The 18,713-nt window shown below is 44.3% G+C and overlaps 2 protein-coding genes across 2 annotated transcripts; both read right to left on the minus strand.

Moving 5' to 3' along the window:
- Nucleotides 1–382: 382 nt before the first annotated feature.
- Nucleotides 383–3,519, minus strand: LOC124033604 (growth arrest-specific protein 1-like). The gene has a single exon (XM_046345691.1). It carries the CDS (start codon nt 2,599–2,601, stop codon nt 1,852–1,854), a length of 750 nt encoding a protein of 249 aa, XP_046201647.1. The 5' UTR covers nt 2,602–3,519; the 3' UTR covers nt 383–1,851.
- A 935-nt stretch (nt 3,520–4,454) lies between these two features.
- On the minus strand, nt 4,455–12,836 carry LOC124033096 (complexin-3-like). The gene is made up of 3 exons (XM_046345027.1): nt 12,372–12,836; nt 6,307–6,394; nt 4,455–6,051 (listed from the first exon to the last, which is right to left on the minus strand). Exons 1-3 carry the CDS (start codon nt 12,527–12,529, stop codon nt 5,827–5,829), a joined length of 471 nt encoding a protein of 156 aa, XP_046200983.1. The 5' UTR covers nt 12,530–12,836; the 3' UTR covers nt 4,455–5,826.
- Nucleotides 12,837–18,713: the final 5,877 nt, after the last annotated feature.

The following is an 18,713-nucleotide window of genomic DNA, read 5'->3' on the forward strand; positions in this document are numbered from 1 at the left end:
ATGAGAAAACAATAGTAGTGAGAGGTCCTGTTTTGTCTTTTCTTGTAAAAGTTGCTATTGCCAGGACCAGAATTGCAAGTGTATAATTTCAAAGATCAACGCAGTAGATATTCAAACCGATTCAATGTCTGCTGGTCCTTTAGCTTTGCTTGGCAATGGCACAAGTTCACATTCAAAGGCGACACGTGACTTTGGAGCCTGATCCAAAATGACATTTTTCCCTTATTGAACATTCCAGTCTTCTCTAGTTCCAGCAGTTACATTTGCCTATACTTTAGGTCTGATAGTTTTGGTGTGATGTTTAATTTAGTTGGGGGTTAGGAAACATTCCTACGTTTGAATAACATATATAATTGTCAAATAAACAGTTGGACTTTTTGACTCACACTTAATCATTTTATTACATAAATTATTTTCCATATATAACAAGTATCCATTATTTTTTTCCACACTGGTTGAGATGACAAATCTACCTGCAGAATTGTTTCAAAAACATTGTTTTTGTACATGTAAACTACTGCCATATTATTCACGAGGTGGTGTATTGACTGCAAAGTCACAATGGACAAAATTGGACACTAATTTACAGCATTAATATATGACATATACATGTAAAACATAAATTCCTTTTTTTATGTATATAATTTAACATCAACATGACAATGACATTTCCCTATGGACCAGCATCTACCCAACAAATCAAATTTGATTTGATCCACCAACAAGGTGGAATAAAAAAGAAATGACATTGACGATCATAACAAAAACAAAGATTAGTTTAGAAAAACTTCAAGTGACATCTTGTAAAGATAATGACAAGACACAGGAAGGATTAGCTTCATTAAAAAATTATGGAATAACTTCTTAGCTATTTCCCTTCTTGCTAAATATCTAGCCTAACTGTCAAGCATGTTTCTGTCCTGGACAGGAACCCATTACACTTTATATGAAATGAATAATAAATTAAACTAGGCCTATTAACAAGTAGCTTATGTACTGCTGTTCATAGTAATAAACTGGTATTTCTTTTTTTTTCAGAGAAAAAACACTAGTGCCTCTTCTTTTGTCCATATAAGTCTATCATAAGCCCACATTCATCTTGTAGAGGCCAGTCTATAAGGAGAAGGGTGACTTCTTGCTTTCAATAAAGAAAGGGGGTCCCTAAAGGGGGAGAGTGGGGGGGACATTTTAAATAAAACTATCAAGAGTGGGGGATGTGTCATGGGGGGTAGGGGGCTGCTGGAGAGGCACTTCAGCTAATTTAACTAGGCCTACTTGATTCCAAAACCTTGTCTGTTCACTGGCAGTTCCCTACAAATATTTGAAGTGTGATGGCTGCAACAATGCAGAGGCCCCTAAAATAGAGAGGAAAGCAAACAGAAACTGGACTGGTCCCATGTTTATCTTAAGTCTTAATAAAGCCACACTCCAAGGACCATTGAGACGAAACTAAACAAATAGGCACAAGAGTTTAAAAGGTAGCCCAGAAGTAATGGATGCAATGCCCAATGAGGAGTATTGTTACAATGAAGTCAAGTTTGGTTCATTTCTCCTTAAACAATCACTTTATGGATCTTTACACTCCAGAACAGTTTCGACCTAGGATATTCCAGGAGTAGCCTAGGCCTAGTTTGCAACCTGAATTGGTGGTATGAATGTCCTGACCATTCTTGTGTCCCAGATTAAGGCATCACATCAAAATATGAAAAATCAATTAGGCCCATAGGAGATTGCTAGGAGCAAATAGTATTCGCTACATCAAACCCACGTGCTCATTAGATTGGACCCGTCCCAGAGCAGACTGTCCTGTCTGTCCAACTGAGAGGTCACAACAAGAGGTCACATTCATTCTCAAAAGAATATCCGTGCAAGAGTGATGCATAATAAGGTCATATAGCTCGACTGCTGCGAGGAACTAGAATTTGAGTCAGGAGGATATATCTCCTCTGTTTTCGAATCATAGTCTTCATCCTCATACATATCGTCCATATCTGCCTGGTCTGAAATAACACTGTGGTCTCCAATCTGGCAAAGTTTGCTCATGTTCTCCTTGACTACCTCACAGAACGGCCTTTCCACCCCGTCGCACACACACTGGTTTAGTAGCATGCCATTTGGGATGAATAGCATCTGTTGTATTGTGGCCTTGCACCTGGACGAGCATTTCCTGCCATTGAAGAGTTGCCCACAGTAAGACAAGTAGGCTGTCAGGGAGGAGTGGCAGCCGGTGTCCTCCTCACAGCGTTGACGGGCCTCTGTGCATCCTATCCCCCCCGCGTCTCCAGGATACCTCCGGGGGAGGCATGGCTCAATCGCCCGCTTTGCATCCCTACACTCCATGTCCTGACCACAGTCACACCTCTCGAGGTAAGGACCGTTGCGGGTGTGATTCAGTCTTATCAACGCGTTGATACAGTGGCTGGGGCATTGCCTCCTGGTGCCTCTGATGTTTCCTTCACAGGCGGCTAGATACTGGCTGTATGCAAGCTCACAGTCTGCCTCCTCATGGCATCGGAGCAGGGCTTGCCAACATATTAACTGGGCATCTAGCGCCAACAGCACCGATGAGAAGAGCGCCAGAGCGCTGCACCAACTGTTCATGCTGGAGAGAGCTCTAGTTCGACGATGCGCACATTTCCCCCAGTTAGTGCGGGACAGCCAAGTCTATGATGAATTTAAAACGTAATGTAACTAATAAACCCATTTAGTATGAGGCGTTTATGGTCCAAACATAAATGTGTTTAGTAGGCCTAGCTACAAACCTAAAGATGTCCCTCTGTCTCTCCAATACACGCTTGACAGTTGTGGAATAATAGTCCGTTTTATGCGGTAGAATGAATCCAGTCTGGGACGGATGAGTAAAAATGTTGAAATCCTTTGCATAGAGTCAGCTACGCAACAAAGCAACACTATCCCTCGCAAATTTGTCACAGTCGTGTCAGTAAAAATTGAACAAAAAGTGACCACATGCGCAGTCCAAAGTTCGGACACCTACTATCCACATTTCGTGCCCTCGTTTGAAAGCATAACTCTTTACTCTTGTTTTTCAAAATATGTCCAACTTTCTTGGCTTTAAAAAACGTTCATATTTTCCATGTTCCATTCCATACTATTTTGGTTGAATTCATTAGGACTGCCTCTTCTCACTGTAGCATTTCCTCTCGCTATGTGTCTTTGTCCCCCTCTTGCAGTTACGCTTCACGCTTCGTTAATCTTTTCCCCGCAACACCCCTCCTTTTCCAGAAAAAGAAAGGAAAGTTTTCCTTGCCCCCTCTCCCATTTACAATCCTGGTCAACGATTGGTCGTCATTGAGGAGTTCGTGGGACTCATTTCTATAGCAAGTAGTTTTTGGCAATCTGCTCGTCATACAGGATAAATAAAATGTTTATAAATTTAATGAAACTCGCGACCTGTGTGGTCCCCCTTACAAAACACGTCAACGTTTGGGGAGGTAGTGAGTGTGGGGGAACACAAGCCCCCTAGCAGTCGACAGAAAGCATTCCATTGCTAGAAGCTCACATCTGCACCCACTGCTCCACTTTTAAGTGCAGAAAAAAACAAATCTGTTCCTTTTTAACGATAACTCGATGAGTGAAACCTCTATGAAAACCGTCGCACAGTGAGGGTTTCACTTAAAGTTCTACTAATTGTCGCCCTTTTCACTCTCCCTCACGCTGTTCTTTCTAGTGAGTTTTTAAGCCCTGATTGATAGAACAGAATGGAAGAGAATAGTATTTTCTGGCCCGTTTCACCCCAATTGTGTCAGATTGGCCATGCAGTGGCACAGTGTCTTTCTAGGCTGAAGATTGTTCACGCCCTGCGCCTATCAATAGAGGAAGGTTTCAGCATCAATATATTTTACAGCTCTCCCCTTTCACACCGCACTTGAAAACTACCAATAGCTCAGGCTTCTCTGCTATTGAAATGCTAACTAACGTGTTTTGAAAAAAGCGATTGGAAAAACCCGTAGCGACACCCGGGCCGTCTAGAAATGTCACAAAGCAGTTTCTGGCTGGCTTCTCCCTGAACAACACTGTACACTTTTGCAAAAAGCCTTTGATTATGCCAGATGGCTGAGCTTATTTTCAGACTTCACTGGAAGGTAATGTTGCCACTAATAATGGTTATAATAAAAAATAATAACATCATTATAAATGTGGTTATAACAATGGTTATAACAACTGTGACATAATCATTTTGCCTTTCAGTATTGTAATGATAATAATTTCATGATAATAATCAGGGGCTAATATGGATTTTGGATTAAATTCCGTTTGTCATGAATTCAACAATCACTAATCAACAAACATTCCGATGACGTTGTATTTTTGTCTCCACCTAGTGTTCAGAACATTAGGTTTTGGTTTTATAGCGTCAAACGATGGCTACTGTCAAACGATGGCTTGAGTTTGGTCAGACTGGCTGGAAAACAAATGGAGAAACATGAAGCATACATCATAAAAATATGTTTATTATGGTTTCAACAGTCAGTCAAAAATCAATACGTTTCATACAGCACTGAACAACAAAGATGATGTAAAAGAAGCAAAGAATCGACAGGAAACAGAAACATCATGAACAACATGTCTCTTCCTGAAATATCATCATGAGATCAACCTGAATCACCCCATAGGGTGACTGGAAATGAAATAATGTATTTTTGTTGGCTTTATAGTATCATTGCAGGTCACACATTTTAATACAGATAGGTATGTATAGGTGATCAGGCTCTGTAAGACTTGAGTAACAATTCATTATATTCACACTTGTTTGTTTTGCTTCATGGAACTGACAAGAAAGCACAAAGTAGCTATCACATAAAACAAGCGACTAAGGCATGTTCACCATCCTTTCTTCAAATGCAATTACTGTAATGTCACGAAAGGACTGTTCAACTATTACAAGACATGAACCACTGCATTTAAGAAATATATACTGTATATTACTGTAATTCAAATAAGGTTGACAAACCCCTCTCCTGCTCTCACCTGCGTCTTTATTTAGTGATACAACAACAAATCAGACAAATATCAAGTACTATATGTTCATATATGTTCATAGTATTGTGTACTTATTAAACACTATGACCAGCACTCAGCCAGAGGATGACATTTTCAAAGACAGCATTTGGCAACGACACCAAACCACCAGCACAAAACAACACTGAGATGGAGAGGTCATGGTCAATATGAGGACAGGTTAAAGGCTAGAGTTGAAAGGTTAGATGGGTTGGCATCACAGAGGACGAGCTGTCTCTTAGCAAGGCCCCAACGAGTTAATGACCATAGTCTAGATGGACAACAGAACAGGCTAACCGCAAATACATTTACACCTGCGATAGATATAACAGACACTTGGTTTGTAATGTACTGAATGTGGTCCCAAGACAAGAAAGTTTGATTTAGTCTCACACTTAATATGACTAGTTGATATACTTTGTGCCATTGTCTAAATGGTTTTCTGCGAAGGGTCTTTGGCATAATACTATTACTCTGATTCCCCCACAGCTTAGACAGTGTTTACTCTCATTCCCCCACAGTTTAGACATTGTTTACTCTGATTCCCCCACAGCTTAGACAGTGTTTACTCTGATTCCCCCACAGCTTAGACAGTGTTTACTCTGATTCCTTGGCCAGGAGCTGCTGCAGTATGTTTGTGTATGTGAGGCAGTGTTGACTGTATGTGTGTGTATTCAAAGCAACATGACTATCAACGTTTGTACATGATCATAGATCACATCATATCTTACACAGAACCTTTGTTGTACAGATAAAGAGAGTAAGGGAGGGAGAGAGAGAGAGCATGAATTCAGTCAGCCAGCCAGATCACATGAGATTACACTTCTCAGCAGACTGTTTGAGGTCTTCCAGCGTGGCCTGGGCCTTGTCCTTCAGCTGGTCCATGTCCACATTCTGGATGTTAGTCAGCTGGCCCAGGACAGACGTTTTGGACGCCTCCTCCTTGTTGTCATCAGCGATCATCTTGGCTAGCTCTGTGGGCAGCTCCACGTCATCCCCCGCCTGCTGGATCTGAGTGTCATCCAGCTCATTCTGGGTCGCACACACAGTGGAGACAGACACACACACACACAGGCCAATGGGAGAGGGTGTAGGGAGCGAGGGCAAAGAAAAGGGAGAGGAATGAGATGATTGAGACATAAGGAGAAAAGAAAGAGTACAAACAGAGCACATTTGGATGGTGTTTTTGCTTCAAGGACACAACCTAGATCTGACCCTGTAATAACTGCAATAACATGTAGTAAGAAAATGCTTGAATGAAATATGCAGAATCAGTAATGGATGTACCTTTGGCAGTCTGTATTTGTCCCGGAAGTGACTTCTAACTGTTGCCCGCTCAGCTTTCTTCTGGGCAAAACTAGCATCTCGTTCCTGCCTGGGGAAAACCAGAGAGAAAATGGTTAACAGCGGATTAAATAGTGTCGCTGCATGTAAACACACACACACACACACACACACACACACACACACACACACACACACACACACACACACACACACACACACACACACACACACACACACACACACACACACACACACACACACACACACACACACACACACACACACACACACACACAACGTTTGCAAAGGTGGGATAATCTCGAGGCATTACTCAAATTGATGCTTCATAACAAACGCCTCCTTCAGTCCAACTCCATAATTAGACGGAAGGATTAAGGATTTAACAGCATTAGTGGCAATGTGATGACAGATGCTATAATGATGATTTAATTAATCCATAAGGCTTTTTGTAATGTCAACATGTCACGGTCTTTAGTATGGAACGTTGATAGATTTGCTTGTAATGTGATGTATCACAAATGCACAAATTCATTGGTTACTATTAACCACATAGCTCAGCCATCGCAGTTAGAGTGTTGGCCCAGTAATGAAAAGGTCGCTGCTTCGAATACCTGAGCCAATAAGGTGAAAAATCTGACGATGTGCCCTTGAACAAAGTACTTAACTCTAATTTACACAGCTCCCGCTCAGCCCAGTCAAAACTGTTTGCTGCTCTGGCCCCCCAATGGTGGAACAAACTCCCTCACGACGCCAGGACAGCGGAGTCAATCACCACCTTCCGGAGACACCTGAAACCCCACCTCTTTAAGGAATACCTAGGATAGGATAAGTAATCCCTCTCACCCCCCCCCCGTTAAGATTTAGATGCACTATTGTAAAGTGACTGTTCCACTGGATGTTATAAGGTGAATGCACCAATTTGTAAGTCGCTCTGGATAAGAGCGTCTGCTAAATGACTTAAATGTAAAATGTAAATGTAGATTTGCTCCAGGACGCCATAGTACTATGGCGACCCTGTAAACAACACATTTCACTGCTTCTATCTGGTGTATGTGACAATAATATATTTTTATACCACTGTGGATCTCATAGTGAGGGCTGAAACAAAAGAACACAGGGAGCCCTCTGCTGAGCTGCACTCTGACTCAAGAGTCCATGCCAACAGAAGGTGGACAAGCAGCAGTAACACCTGGGGGTAGAGGAGAAGGGAGGGAGGCAGAGAGAGGGAGAACAACAGAGAGAGGTTTTGCTCTTGCAGTCAGATCCAGATGCAGTCTATTGCCGGTCCACTGCTCAACTGGGGAATTATATTCAGACTTCTGGGATGTAAAGCAGCATTCACTGACTGACTGACTGACTCACTGACTGACTAGCACTCACCGATTTCTACAGCTGCTAACTTAGTGAGCCCACAGAAACCTAGGATCACACCACTCTACAGAACTCTACACCCTTCCAACCCAGAACCTAGGATGACACCACTCTACAGAACTTTACACCCTTCAAACCCAGAGTCTAGGACAACACCACTCTACAGAACTCTACACCCTTCCAACCCAGAGCCTAGGACAACACCACTCTACAGAACTCTACACCCTTCCAACCCAGAGCCTAGGACAACACCACTCTACAGAACTCTACACCCTTCCAACCCAGAGCCTAGGACAACACCACTCTACAGAACTCTACACCCTTCCAACCCAGAGCCTAGGACAACACCACTCTACAGAGCTCTACACCCTCTGAACCCAGAACCACACCACTCTACAGAACTCTACACCCTTCCAACCCAGAGCCTAGGACAACACCACTCTACAGAACTCTACACCCTTCAAACCCAGAGCCTAGGACAACACCACTCTACAGAACTCTACACCTTTCCAACCAAGAGCCTAGGACAACACCACTCTACAGAACTCTACACCCTTCAAACCCAGAGCCTAGGACAACACCACTCTACAGAACTCTACACCCTTCCAACCCAGAGCCTAGGACAACACCACTCTACAGAACTCTACACCCTTCCAACCAAGAGCCTAGGACAACACCACTCTACAGAACTCTACACCCTTCCAACCCAGAGCCTAGGACCACACCACTCTACAGAACTATACACCCTCTGAACCCAGAACCACACCACTCTACAGAACTCTACACCCTCTGAACCCAGAACCTAGGACCACACCACTCTACAGAACTATACACCCTCTGAACCCAGAACCACACCACTCTACAGAACTCTACACCTTTCCAACCAAGAGCCTAGGACAACACCACTCTACAGAACTCTACACCCTTCAAACCCAGAGCCTAGGACAACACCACTCTACAGAACTCTACACCCTTCCAACCCAGAGCCTAGGACAACACCACTCTACAGAACTCTACACCCTTCCAACCAAGAGCCTAGGACAACACCACTCTACAGAACTCTACACCCTTCCAACCCAGAGCCTAGGACAACACCACTCTACAGAGCTCTACACCCTCTGAACCCAGAACCTAGGACCACACCACTCTACAGAACTATACACCCTCTGAACCCAGAACCACACCACTCTACAGAACTCTACACCCTCTGAACCCAGAACCTAGGACCACACCACTCTACAGAACTATACACCCTCTGAACCCAGAACCACACCACTCTACAGAACTCTACACCCTCTGAACCCAGAACCTAGGACCACACCACTCTACAGAACTCTACACCCTCTGAACCCAGAACCTAGGACCACACCACTCTACAGAACTATACACCCTCTGAACCCAGAACCACACCACTCTACAGAACTCTACACCCTCTGAACCCAGAACCTAGGACCACACCACTCTACAGAACTATACACCCTCTGAACCCAGAACCACACCACTCTACAGAACTCTACACCCTCTGAACCCAGAACCTAGGACCACACCACTCTACAGAACTCTACACCCTCTGAACCCAGAACCTAGGACCACACCACTCTACAGAACTATACACCCTCTGAACCCAGAACCACACCACTCTACAGAACTCTACACCCTCTGAACCCAGAACCTAGGACCACACCACTCTACAGAACTATACACCCTCTGAACCCAGAACCTAGGATTACTCCACTCCAGAACACTGACTGACTAGCACACCTCATTTTACAGCTGCCAAACCAGTGAATATACACAACCTTGGATCACCTCACTCTACAGCACACCCAGACACCACAACACCCCATCACCATGTCCTCTGCCCTACACCACCATACAAATATCATCATACTGCAAGTCTTATGTTGAGGTAAAACAGATATTTATACTTCACCACCACGTACAGCAATACTGCAATACTACCCATTTGGTAACTCCAGCAGAGGGCAGACAAGAGACAGTTTGTGTTTTCTGTGGCAGCCCTCTTAGTATTACTCAAATAATCTTTGTCCCTAATTTTCCAATAATCAGATTGAAATAGATTGAAAGATTGAAAGACAAGACTAGACCTACAACTTGCACCAAACATTCCGAAGCAGACTCCATGAACCGAGGTGACGTCACGAGACCTATGTGATCATGCCAGCAGTGTGGTCTGATTGACAGCGTGACATCATAGTGCATACATACAGTACTGTAAATAATGGCATGATACATGTGCCATGGCCAATGACAAGGTCATATCCCTATCATTCAGGGGATACAGGGCCAGCCCTGGGCATAAGCAACATAGGTGTTCGCCTCTTGTTATGTCAGTCACTGACAGTCACTCAATTAGCCCATGTCAGTTAATATGTTTTAATTGGTAAATTAGTCTGCCCAACTATATAAACTTGTAGTAATCATGGCCAAATTACCAACCGAGCACGAAGGGTTATCTCCAGGGGGCCCCAATGGATTTTGTTAGTCACTCTCATCCAGATATCATATTAACATGGGAAAATGCATGTCAAAATGTATAGAATTTCAGGAAATTTGCTTTAAAATTTTACTCTTTTTCTCTCCGCCCATTGGAAAAATGTAGAAAACTTGCTTTAAAACTCCAAAATGTTCACTCCGCTGTCATGAGGGGGGACTAAAATGTTTCTCCCGTGGGCCCCCCCAAACAAATCTCGCCTTGGTCCCCCAAAAGGCTAAGGCTGGCCCTGAGTGTACAAAACATTAAGAACACCTTCCTAATATTGAGTTTTTTTCCCCTCAGAACAGCCTCAATGCGTCGGGGCATGAACTCTACAAGGTATCGAAAGCGTTCCACAGGGACGCTTCCCACAGTTGGCTGGATGTCCTTTGGGTGGCAGACCATTGATGATACACATTGAAAACTGTTGACCATGAAAAACCCAGCAGCGTTGCAGTTCTTGACACAAACTGATGCACCTGGCACCTATTACCATACCCCGTTCAAAGGCACTTAAATATTGTGTTATTCCCTTACACCCTCTGAATGGCACAAATACACAATCCATGTCTCAATTGTCTCAAGGCTTAAAAATCATTATTTAACCTGTATCCTCCCCTTCATCTACACTGATTGAAGTGGATTTAATAAGTCACATCAATAAGGGATCATAGCTTTCGCCTGGATTCACCTGGACAGTCTATGTCATGGAAAGAACAGGTGTTCTTAATGTTCTATTCACTTAGTGTATATTCACAGTGGCATTACTGTTATCTTGCCCACTGTGAATTAACATGAGCATGTAAACCACCACACAGCAACACATAAACCATCGCTTTGTGAGAGCCAATGGTAGAGCTCCTGATGGCACTGAGATGACGAGTCTTGTGTCTCTCAAGGGCATCATATAACCAGGGGATGTCATTGTGACTCCTGTGCCTGATAACATGATTATATATGACATGCCACTGCAAACAACCCCATTCTATTCTCCTTGGATTATACAAAGCACTGACACCAGACTTTATGCTATGATCTAGTGTATGGCGGTAGCCACATTATAATAGCCCACCTCCCCTGAAGCCCAGTGTAATGTATGATGGTATGGGATTGAGGTCAAAGTGGGCTGTGGACAGTTGAGGCTAGTCTCTGAGGGGAGTCAGTGGATGCTCCACCATGTCTGACATGTCAACAGTAAACAGGCTGTTTGTCCTGGAGCCTGGAGCCATGTGACCGTAAGCCAGGGTAGTGCTCTGTAGTAAAACACATTTCTTTTTAATGAAGTATACTTTTCATATAGATACAGGTGTGTGTGGAGGCACTGTACATGATAAGACACATTTCAAGGGTATTTTTTCACAGGACAAGATATATGTTCAGATGTATTAGCTTTTGGAGAGTCATCTGTTTCAAACCTTGAGGACATATTCTCCTCTCACATATGGGAATTTGAAGTAAAGTAAATTAAATTATCAGATGTTTTATGATATGGACAGAGGACAGTCTATGGCTATGGCAATGGGTTTCTTTGTTATACCCAGATAAAAATACATTTCAAGATCAGAGATACTCAACCCAGACTAATTTATTCTTATGAGGAGTCTACTCTTTGTGAACAAAATGAAGATGGAGGCCTACATCACAGGGACATGCATGAAAAGGGGGGGGGGGGTATTTGGAGAGCTCATTGAGGATGATATTCAAAATGTTACATCAATACATTTTGAGATAAATTGGACATATAAGTAACTGAATTCATGTTCTAGAATGAATCTGAGGACAATTATCAACCTGAAACATTAGGATATGCCTATTGGAAAACGACTCCGTTTTACAATATAATCGGGCATTAAACTCAACTGTGATTACTTACACATTTTTGTTTCTAGTCTATTGTAAGAATTCCAATGGAAACCCGTCCTATATTGCCTAATTCTTGAAACCTGAAAGAAAACTAATTTATCGAGTGTAGCAGCTACGCGGTGAGCTCCGGAGCACGCCGTGGATCCCACTGATGCGTAAAATAGTGCATGGCGCACTGGGGCTAATAAAGGCACGCGCTCAGCTGTGTCTTTACATTGGACATTACACATAATAAACGCCGCTTTATAGTACTCAACCCTTTTAAAATCTATAGGCTATTCAAATGGATCGATAAACTTGGGTTTGTTCTTACTTTTCCTCCTCTAACTGTTGTTGATATTGTTCAAATTCCTCCTGGGTCATTCCTGCCGCTGCGGCTTCCGATTTCTCTCCTTCGGGCTTTTCCTCAGTCAAACCCCCGGTCAGGTTCTTCACATGCCCTCCCACCATTTGTTTCACCATAAAAGCCATCTTTCTCCCTCTTAAGAGTCCGTTAACTGACCGGGTCAGAACGTGGACCTTTGATGCGTTCTTGATGAAAGCTGAGTAAATCAATGTATATCCACCGAAGTGTCTCAAAAATATATGGATAAAGTCAATACAATCATCCAAATGTTTTACTCTCGACCCTCAGTCTCGCACCGCTGTAAGGGAATGAGAACCTACGCGTTTCAGCACCTGTGCCAATGGACAGCTCCGCGTTGAGGGTGGAGGTTAGCAAGAGAGGACGTGGCTGCACAAATATCTGAGCCAATAAATTAGACTCTCAACACCACCAATCGTGTTTTTCCCCCCAAACCCAACCCCCACTCCCTCTGCCCAATCCCACGGATCGCTGGATTAAGCGTGCGCTTTCACGATGCGCCCTAGCACCACAAGTGGGTTCCCGTGATTCGCCGTCTGATTTGACTCAGTATTGAGTCAGACAGGCGCTCCTCACATTCACCACGGACTCCGGCAGGGACAGACACACGTGACGAGTCAACTACTGTGTCTGCTAGCTGTTTTGTATGGTTTTGATGCCCGTGCGTCTTTGGGGTCCTTTTGTGCGCTTTTTTGTTGTTGTTGTTGTGAAAATCATAGGGTTTCCAAACGCATTTATGTCATATGAAATAATCCGATCCAATTTGATGAAATACATCACTTATTATTATTTTTGCATCATTTGTCCTGTGTAGTATAGTCCAATACTATTTTTATTCAAAAGTTAATGTGGAATATCATCTGTTTTCCACTGAGCGCACATAAACATGTGTCTCATATGGAGTGGGGGTGGGTAGTTGTCTGCTGCTCAGGGAAAGAGAGAGAGAGAGAGAGAGAAAGAGAGCAAGAGAGAGAGCAGCTCCTGCAGGCAAACTGGTGTGTAATTGCATTTGAAAGGAATGTTGCACAAACCTCAATAAACAGTTGTCCATGCCCCTGATAAAGGCTATTTTACTTTATGGTTTATACACAGACCACACACTCAGATCACATCACTCAGATCTATTTGATTCTTCACTGCCAGGTCATTAACAGTGTGTCTCACCTAACCTAGCTCCATACACAACAGTACAGGAAAAGGGTATGGTGTTACAAATGAGTGAGACCAATTAGAGATCAGAATGTTTCCTTTTTCTAGGCCTAAGTGTGTCTGTAGGCCTCTACTGTAGGGGTCGTCATTAAGACAATGTTATTTAAATATTTGGATACAGATCCTATCTTTCTTTTTCTCTCTCTTCTTTCCCTCCCTCTTGCTCTCTCTGCCCCTCTCTCTCCCTCCTCTCTCTCTGCCCCCCTCTCTTTCCCCCTCTCTCTCTGCCCCCTCTCTCTGCCCCCTCTCTCTCTGCCCCTCTCTCTCCCTCCTCTCTTTCTGCCCCCTCTCTCTCCCTCCTCTCTCTCTGCCCCCTCTCTCTCCCTCCTCTCTCTCTTCCCCCTCTCTCTCCTCTCTCTCTCCCTCCTCTCTCTCTCTGACCCCCTCTCTCTCCTCTCTCTCTCCCTCCTCTCTCTCTTCCCTCCTCTCTCTCTGCCCCCTCTCTCTCCCTCCTCTCTCTCCCTCCTCTCTCTCTGCCCCCTCTCTCTCCCCTCTCTCTCCCTCCTCTCTCTCTGCCCCCTCGCTCTCCTCTCTCTCTCCCTCCTCTCTCTCTGCCCCCTCCCCCCTCTCCTCTCTCTCTCCCTCCTCTCTCTCTGCCCCCTCTCTCTCCCCCTCTCTCTCCCTCCTCTCTCTCTTCCCCCTCTCTCTCCCTCCTCTCTCTCTGCCCCCTCTCTCTCTCTCTCTCTCTCCCTCCTCTCTCTCTGACCCTCTCTCTCTCCCTCCTCTCTCTCTTCCCCACTCTCTCTCTGCCCCCTCTCTCTCTGCCCCCTCTCTCTCCTCTCTCTCTCTCCCTCCTCTCTCTCTCTCTGCCCCCTCTCTCTCCCTCCTCTCTCTCTGCCCCCTCTCTCTCCCTCCTCTCTCTCTGCCCCCTCTCTCTCCCCTCTCTCTCCCTCCTCTCTCTCTGCCCCCTCTCTCTCCTCTCTCTCTCCCCCTCCTCTCTCTCTGCCCCCTCTCTCTCCCTCCTCTCTCTCTGCCCCCTCTCTCTCCCTCCTCTCTCTCTTCCCCCTCTCTCTCCCCCTCTCTCTCTCTCTCTCCCTCCTCTCTCTCCGCCACTCTCTCTCCCCCTCTCTCTCCCTCCTCTCTCTCTTCCCCCTCTCTCTCCCTCCTCTCTCTCTGCACCCCTCTCTCTCCTCTCTCTCTCCCTCCTCTCTCTCTGCCCCCTCTCTCTCCTCTCTCTCTCCTCCTCTCTCTCTGCCCCCTCTCTCCCTCCTCCTCTCTCTGCCCCCTCTCTCTCCCTCCTCTCTCTCTGTCTCTACCCTGTCTTTTTCTTAAATCCCAAAAATGTGAAATGTATACTCTCCACGGATACAGTATGAGGTGCATCTTCAATTAACAACTTTTGCGTCATGATGTGCGCAGCACGCCTGACACCAAGAAGCATGCCCTACTTTCCAGTGGATTAGGAGAGACAGATCATGTCTCAATGCACTCTGTCACTGGTTTAACAGACCCACCTGGGTAGTTTCAAATCCCTGGCTGCCAAACTTCAAAGCCTCCTCTACATAAAGTAAATTGAATTATAACTTTCTAAATAAAGTATGATTGAATTGTAATCTGTGTAAAATGTAAGAAGAGGAGGAGATGTGAGGAGTTGTTTCTTATTTAAGCACAAGTGTTCTCCTGGGACCTGCTCTCTGATCACAGCTCAGGTCTCATCTTGTCTCACACACTGCTCGTCATGAGTCACCATTCAGCCCTGGATAAGGAGGTTGCATACAGACCCATATTAATATACGTTATGTCAATTATACAGACGCACAGTATATAGACTGCAGATACCAGTGGGACCAGGGTGTTTGAGGGTCTCCAGGGGCATCCATTCTACTGCAGGCCATGTCACATGAGCGTGCGTAGTGGTGGTGGTGAGGAGGATACAGATATTGATACAGCATGGTGCTTCAGCTTTTCTACATTCTATATACTCACATAGGCCTATACAGTTACTCTGTAATTGATGACTGACAGACAGAGGATATAAATCTATCTCAATCTCCCTGTGCATCTCTCTCTTCCTGTCTCTCTCTCTGCTCAAGGACTGAATCACCACCAATCTTCTCAGACAAACAAGCTTGTTGAATCTTTTAATGTTACTGGTATGTAAAATTCAAAATGCGAAAATACAACAACATGTATCTGCATTGGAGCAATTATTCAGAAAATCCTTAGTTTCATTAATAGGTTGCCATTTTCTGTTCATTTTAGTCTAGATGATGAAAAAACAGATATTCATTGCTCTGCAGGACATATTCTTACATACTGGTAAGTGCCAAAATAAAGGAAACACCAACATAAGGCATGTTATTAATAGGGTGTTGGGCCACCTCGAGCCAGAACAGCTTCAATGCGCACTGGCATAGATTCTACATGTGTCTGGAACTCTATTGGAGGGATGTGACACCATACTTCTACAACAAATTCCATCATTGGGTGTTTTGTTGATGGTGGTGGAAAACGCTGTCTCAGGCACCGCTACAGAATCTCCCATAAGTGATCAATTGGGTATAGATATGGTGACTGAGATGGACATGGCATATTGTTTGAATCGTTTTCATGCTCATCAAACCATTCAGTGACCACTCGTGCCCTGTGGATGGAGGGATTGTCATTCTATGGGGGCATAGTCATGGGAGCCAAAATAATGGCCTGCCCAGCATTTGTATACATGACTCTAAACATGATGTGATGTTAATTACTTAATTAACTCAGGAACCACTCCTGCTTTCAATATACTTTGTATCCCTCATTTACTCAAGTTTTTCCATTAGATTGAATGTTCTGTGAAAATGACCAATGGAGCTATATGCAAAGTATAGACGTGACCCATGAGTGTGTTAATGAAAATGTCTCACACAAACCCTTATATAATGAGCACGCATGGACAAGCACTTTACACACAAATCCCAACAGAACTTTGCGGGCCTGTCTGGGTGAGGGCACAGCTGGCCCTGCCTCAGCCTCAGCCTGCCTGGATCAGCCTATTTCTGTGTTTGTGTGTCACAGTGTAGCGTATGGAGCTGTAGCTGAGGGGCTTGGTTGCTGTGACCTCTGAGACATAACCCCAGTTCAGTGTGAAGGGGGTAGATGTACTATCCAAGGAACCATCTCCCCTCTGACTTCCCATGTTCTGATTAACTGGTAATATTTAGTCCAGTGAAAATACACACACAAAGCATCCTTATCCTCCAGGTAGGAAATCACCAGCACAATTCACAAAAGTGTTGCTCATTAAATGTGATTTGAGCATTTCCAGTGATTAGTGTGAGTGAACATGACAGAGAGCACCATGCTATCCATCTCTCTGGGTTAGTCAGGTGGTGGTGTTTAGGATTACCAAACGATGGGATAGAGACTCCTGTATGTCAGCCATCCCTTTTGATACTCAACAGAGGTCACACCTTCGTTTCCTCAGACGAGGGCTTAAAATCCTCATGTATCTACTGACTGCAGCAGCAGACAATACACAATGGTTCAGGGAGACTTGCTTGCTGGGAGCTCTACATAAATGAGTATATGCAGTCATCAGCAGGTGCAGGGCTGTCATTTACTTTGCCTAAGGGACCATTTATACAAAGGCAATTGTCCAGAGGGTCACTCACTTTTCACCTGCGGTGCTTGAACGAAACAATCTGATGCTAGGAATGACCTAATTCCAGTGTGTGGAGTGTTGTTTCTCCAACATTAAATCTGAAATCATCCAAGAGGTAAGTGTTGCTTGGTGTTTGTGTTACATCATGGCCGGCTGCACGCAGCCCATGGACAGCATGTTTGACACGCCTTAGGTTCCTTTCTTTAGGTGCTAAACGACATTCTGGGTCACGATGCTAAAACTGGGCCTTCCACTTCCATCACTGTCTACCATATAAGCAACACATTATGTTGCGGCTTGGCATGAGTATGAAGACATTCTAAGTGGTAGTGGAGGTCAGGAGGCTTTAACAGGAATAGAAAACCATGGGCATCATAATGTAGATTGGATATGAATCTTTATTTGATTTATTTAACCTTCATTTTATTAAGGAGTCATACTGAGACCAATGTCTCATTTACAGATGAGCCCTGAATGACATAAAGTACAGAAAATACACACATCAATATAAATACATAATGCAAGCAAAAAGAAAAACTAGGTCATACATTTTTTTCTTAGAATGCACCTTATATCCTGAATATGAGCCTACGGTAAGTTACATCATGCAACACAAGACTGGTCCATACCAGCTTCCTATTCACTTAAACCTTGTACATTTCACCCTCAACCTCTCTCGGTCCCCTTCTCTCCCATTACCTCACATTCCCACCCTTCCCATCTCTTCAATTCTCTCTCTCCCCCTCCACATCTCTCCCTCCCTCCATCCTGTATTTTCCTGATGTAGTCCAGTTGCCTGAGAGGGATAGCAGAGTACAATAGGGTAGTGCTGACTGTGGTGAAATAGCCGGAAGATTCTCTTTCATCTGAATTGCTGCAAACAATTGGCAATGAGAGGGTGAAAAGAGAGAGGAATGGTGAGAGAGGGAGAAGGGAGGAGTGGTGAAATGAGGATGGGGAGGAGAGGAAGTGGAGGAAATAGGGTTAGAGGATAAGGGAAAGGTCAGAGGTGACTGGGGGCAGGAGCAGGAGTGGTGAATGGTGATGGTAATGTATGTCAAATTAAATCAAAATAAAACTTTGTCACGTGTCGAATATAACAAGTGTTGACTTTACCATGAAATACTTACTCACAAGCCCTTAACCAACAGCGCAGTTCAAGAATGAGAAAATATTTACCAACTAGGCTAAAATAAAAAGTAACAATGAAAAGTAACACAATAAGAATAACAAGGCAATATACAGGGGGCACCGGTACCGAGTCAGTGTGCAGGGATACAGGCTAGTTGGGGTAATCTGTACATGTAGGTGGGGGTGAAGTGACTATGCATAGGTAACAAACAAACAGCGGGTAGCAGCAGTGTACAAAAGGGAGGAGGGGGGGGGTCAATATAAATTGTCCGGTGGCGATTTTTATGAATTGTTCAGCAGGCTTGGGGGTAGAAGCTGTTGAGTAGCCTTTTGGTCTTAGACTAGGCGATCCGGTACTGCTTGCT

The sequence above is a fragment of the Oncorhynchus gorbuscha genome, linkage group LG04 (genome assembly GCF_021184085.1).
Source record: "Oncorhynchus gorbuscha isolate QuinsamMale2020 ecotype Even-year linkage group LG04, OgorEven_v1.0, whole genome shotgun sequence".
In the NCBI taxonomy this organism is placed as follows: domain Eukaryota; kingdom Metazoa; phylum Chordata; class Actinopteri; order Salmoniformes; family Salmonidae; genus Oncorhynchus; species Oncorhynchus gorbuscha.

Coding starts and splice junctions, on each gene's coding strand:
- LOC124033604 (XM_046345691.1), bottom strand. CDS start 2,601: ATGAACAGTTGGTGCAGCGCTCTGGCGCTCTTCTCATCGGTGCTGTTG.
- LOC124033096 (XM_046345027.1), bottom strand. CDS start 12,529: ATGGCTTTTATGGTGAAACAAATGGTGGGAGGGCATGTGAAGAACCTG. Junction 6,395..12,371: donor CAACAGTTAGAGGAGGAAAA/GTAAGAACAAAC, acceptor GGTTTTCCCCAG/GCAGGAACGAGATGCTAGTT. Junction 6,052..6,306: donor ACAAATACAGACTGCCAAAG/GTACATCCATTA, acceptor TGTGCGACCCAG/AATGAGCTGGATGACACTCA.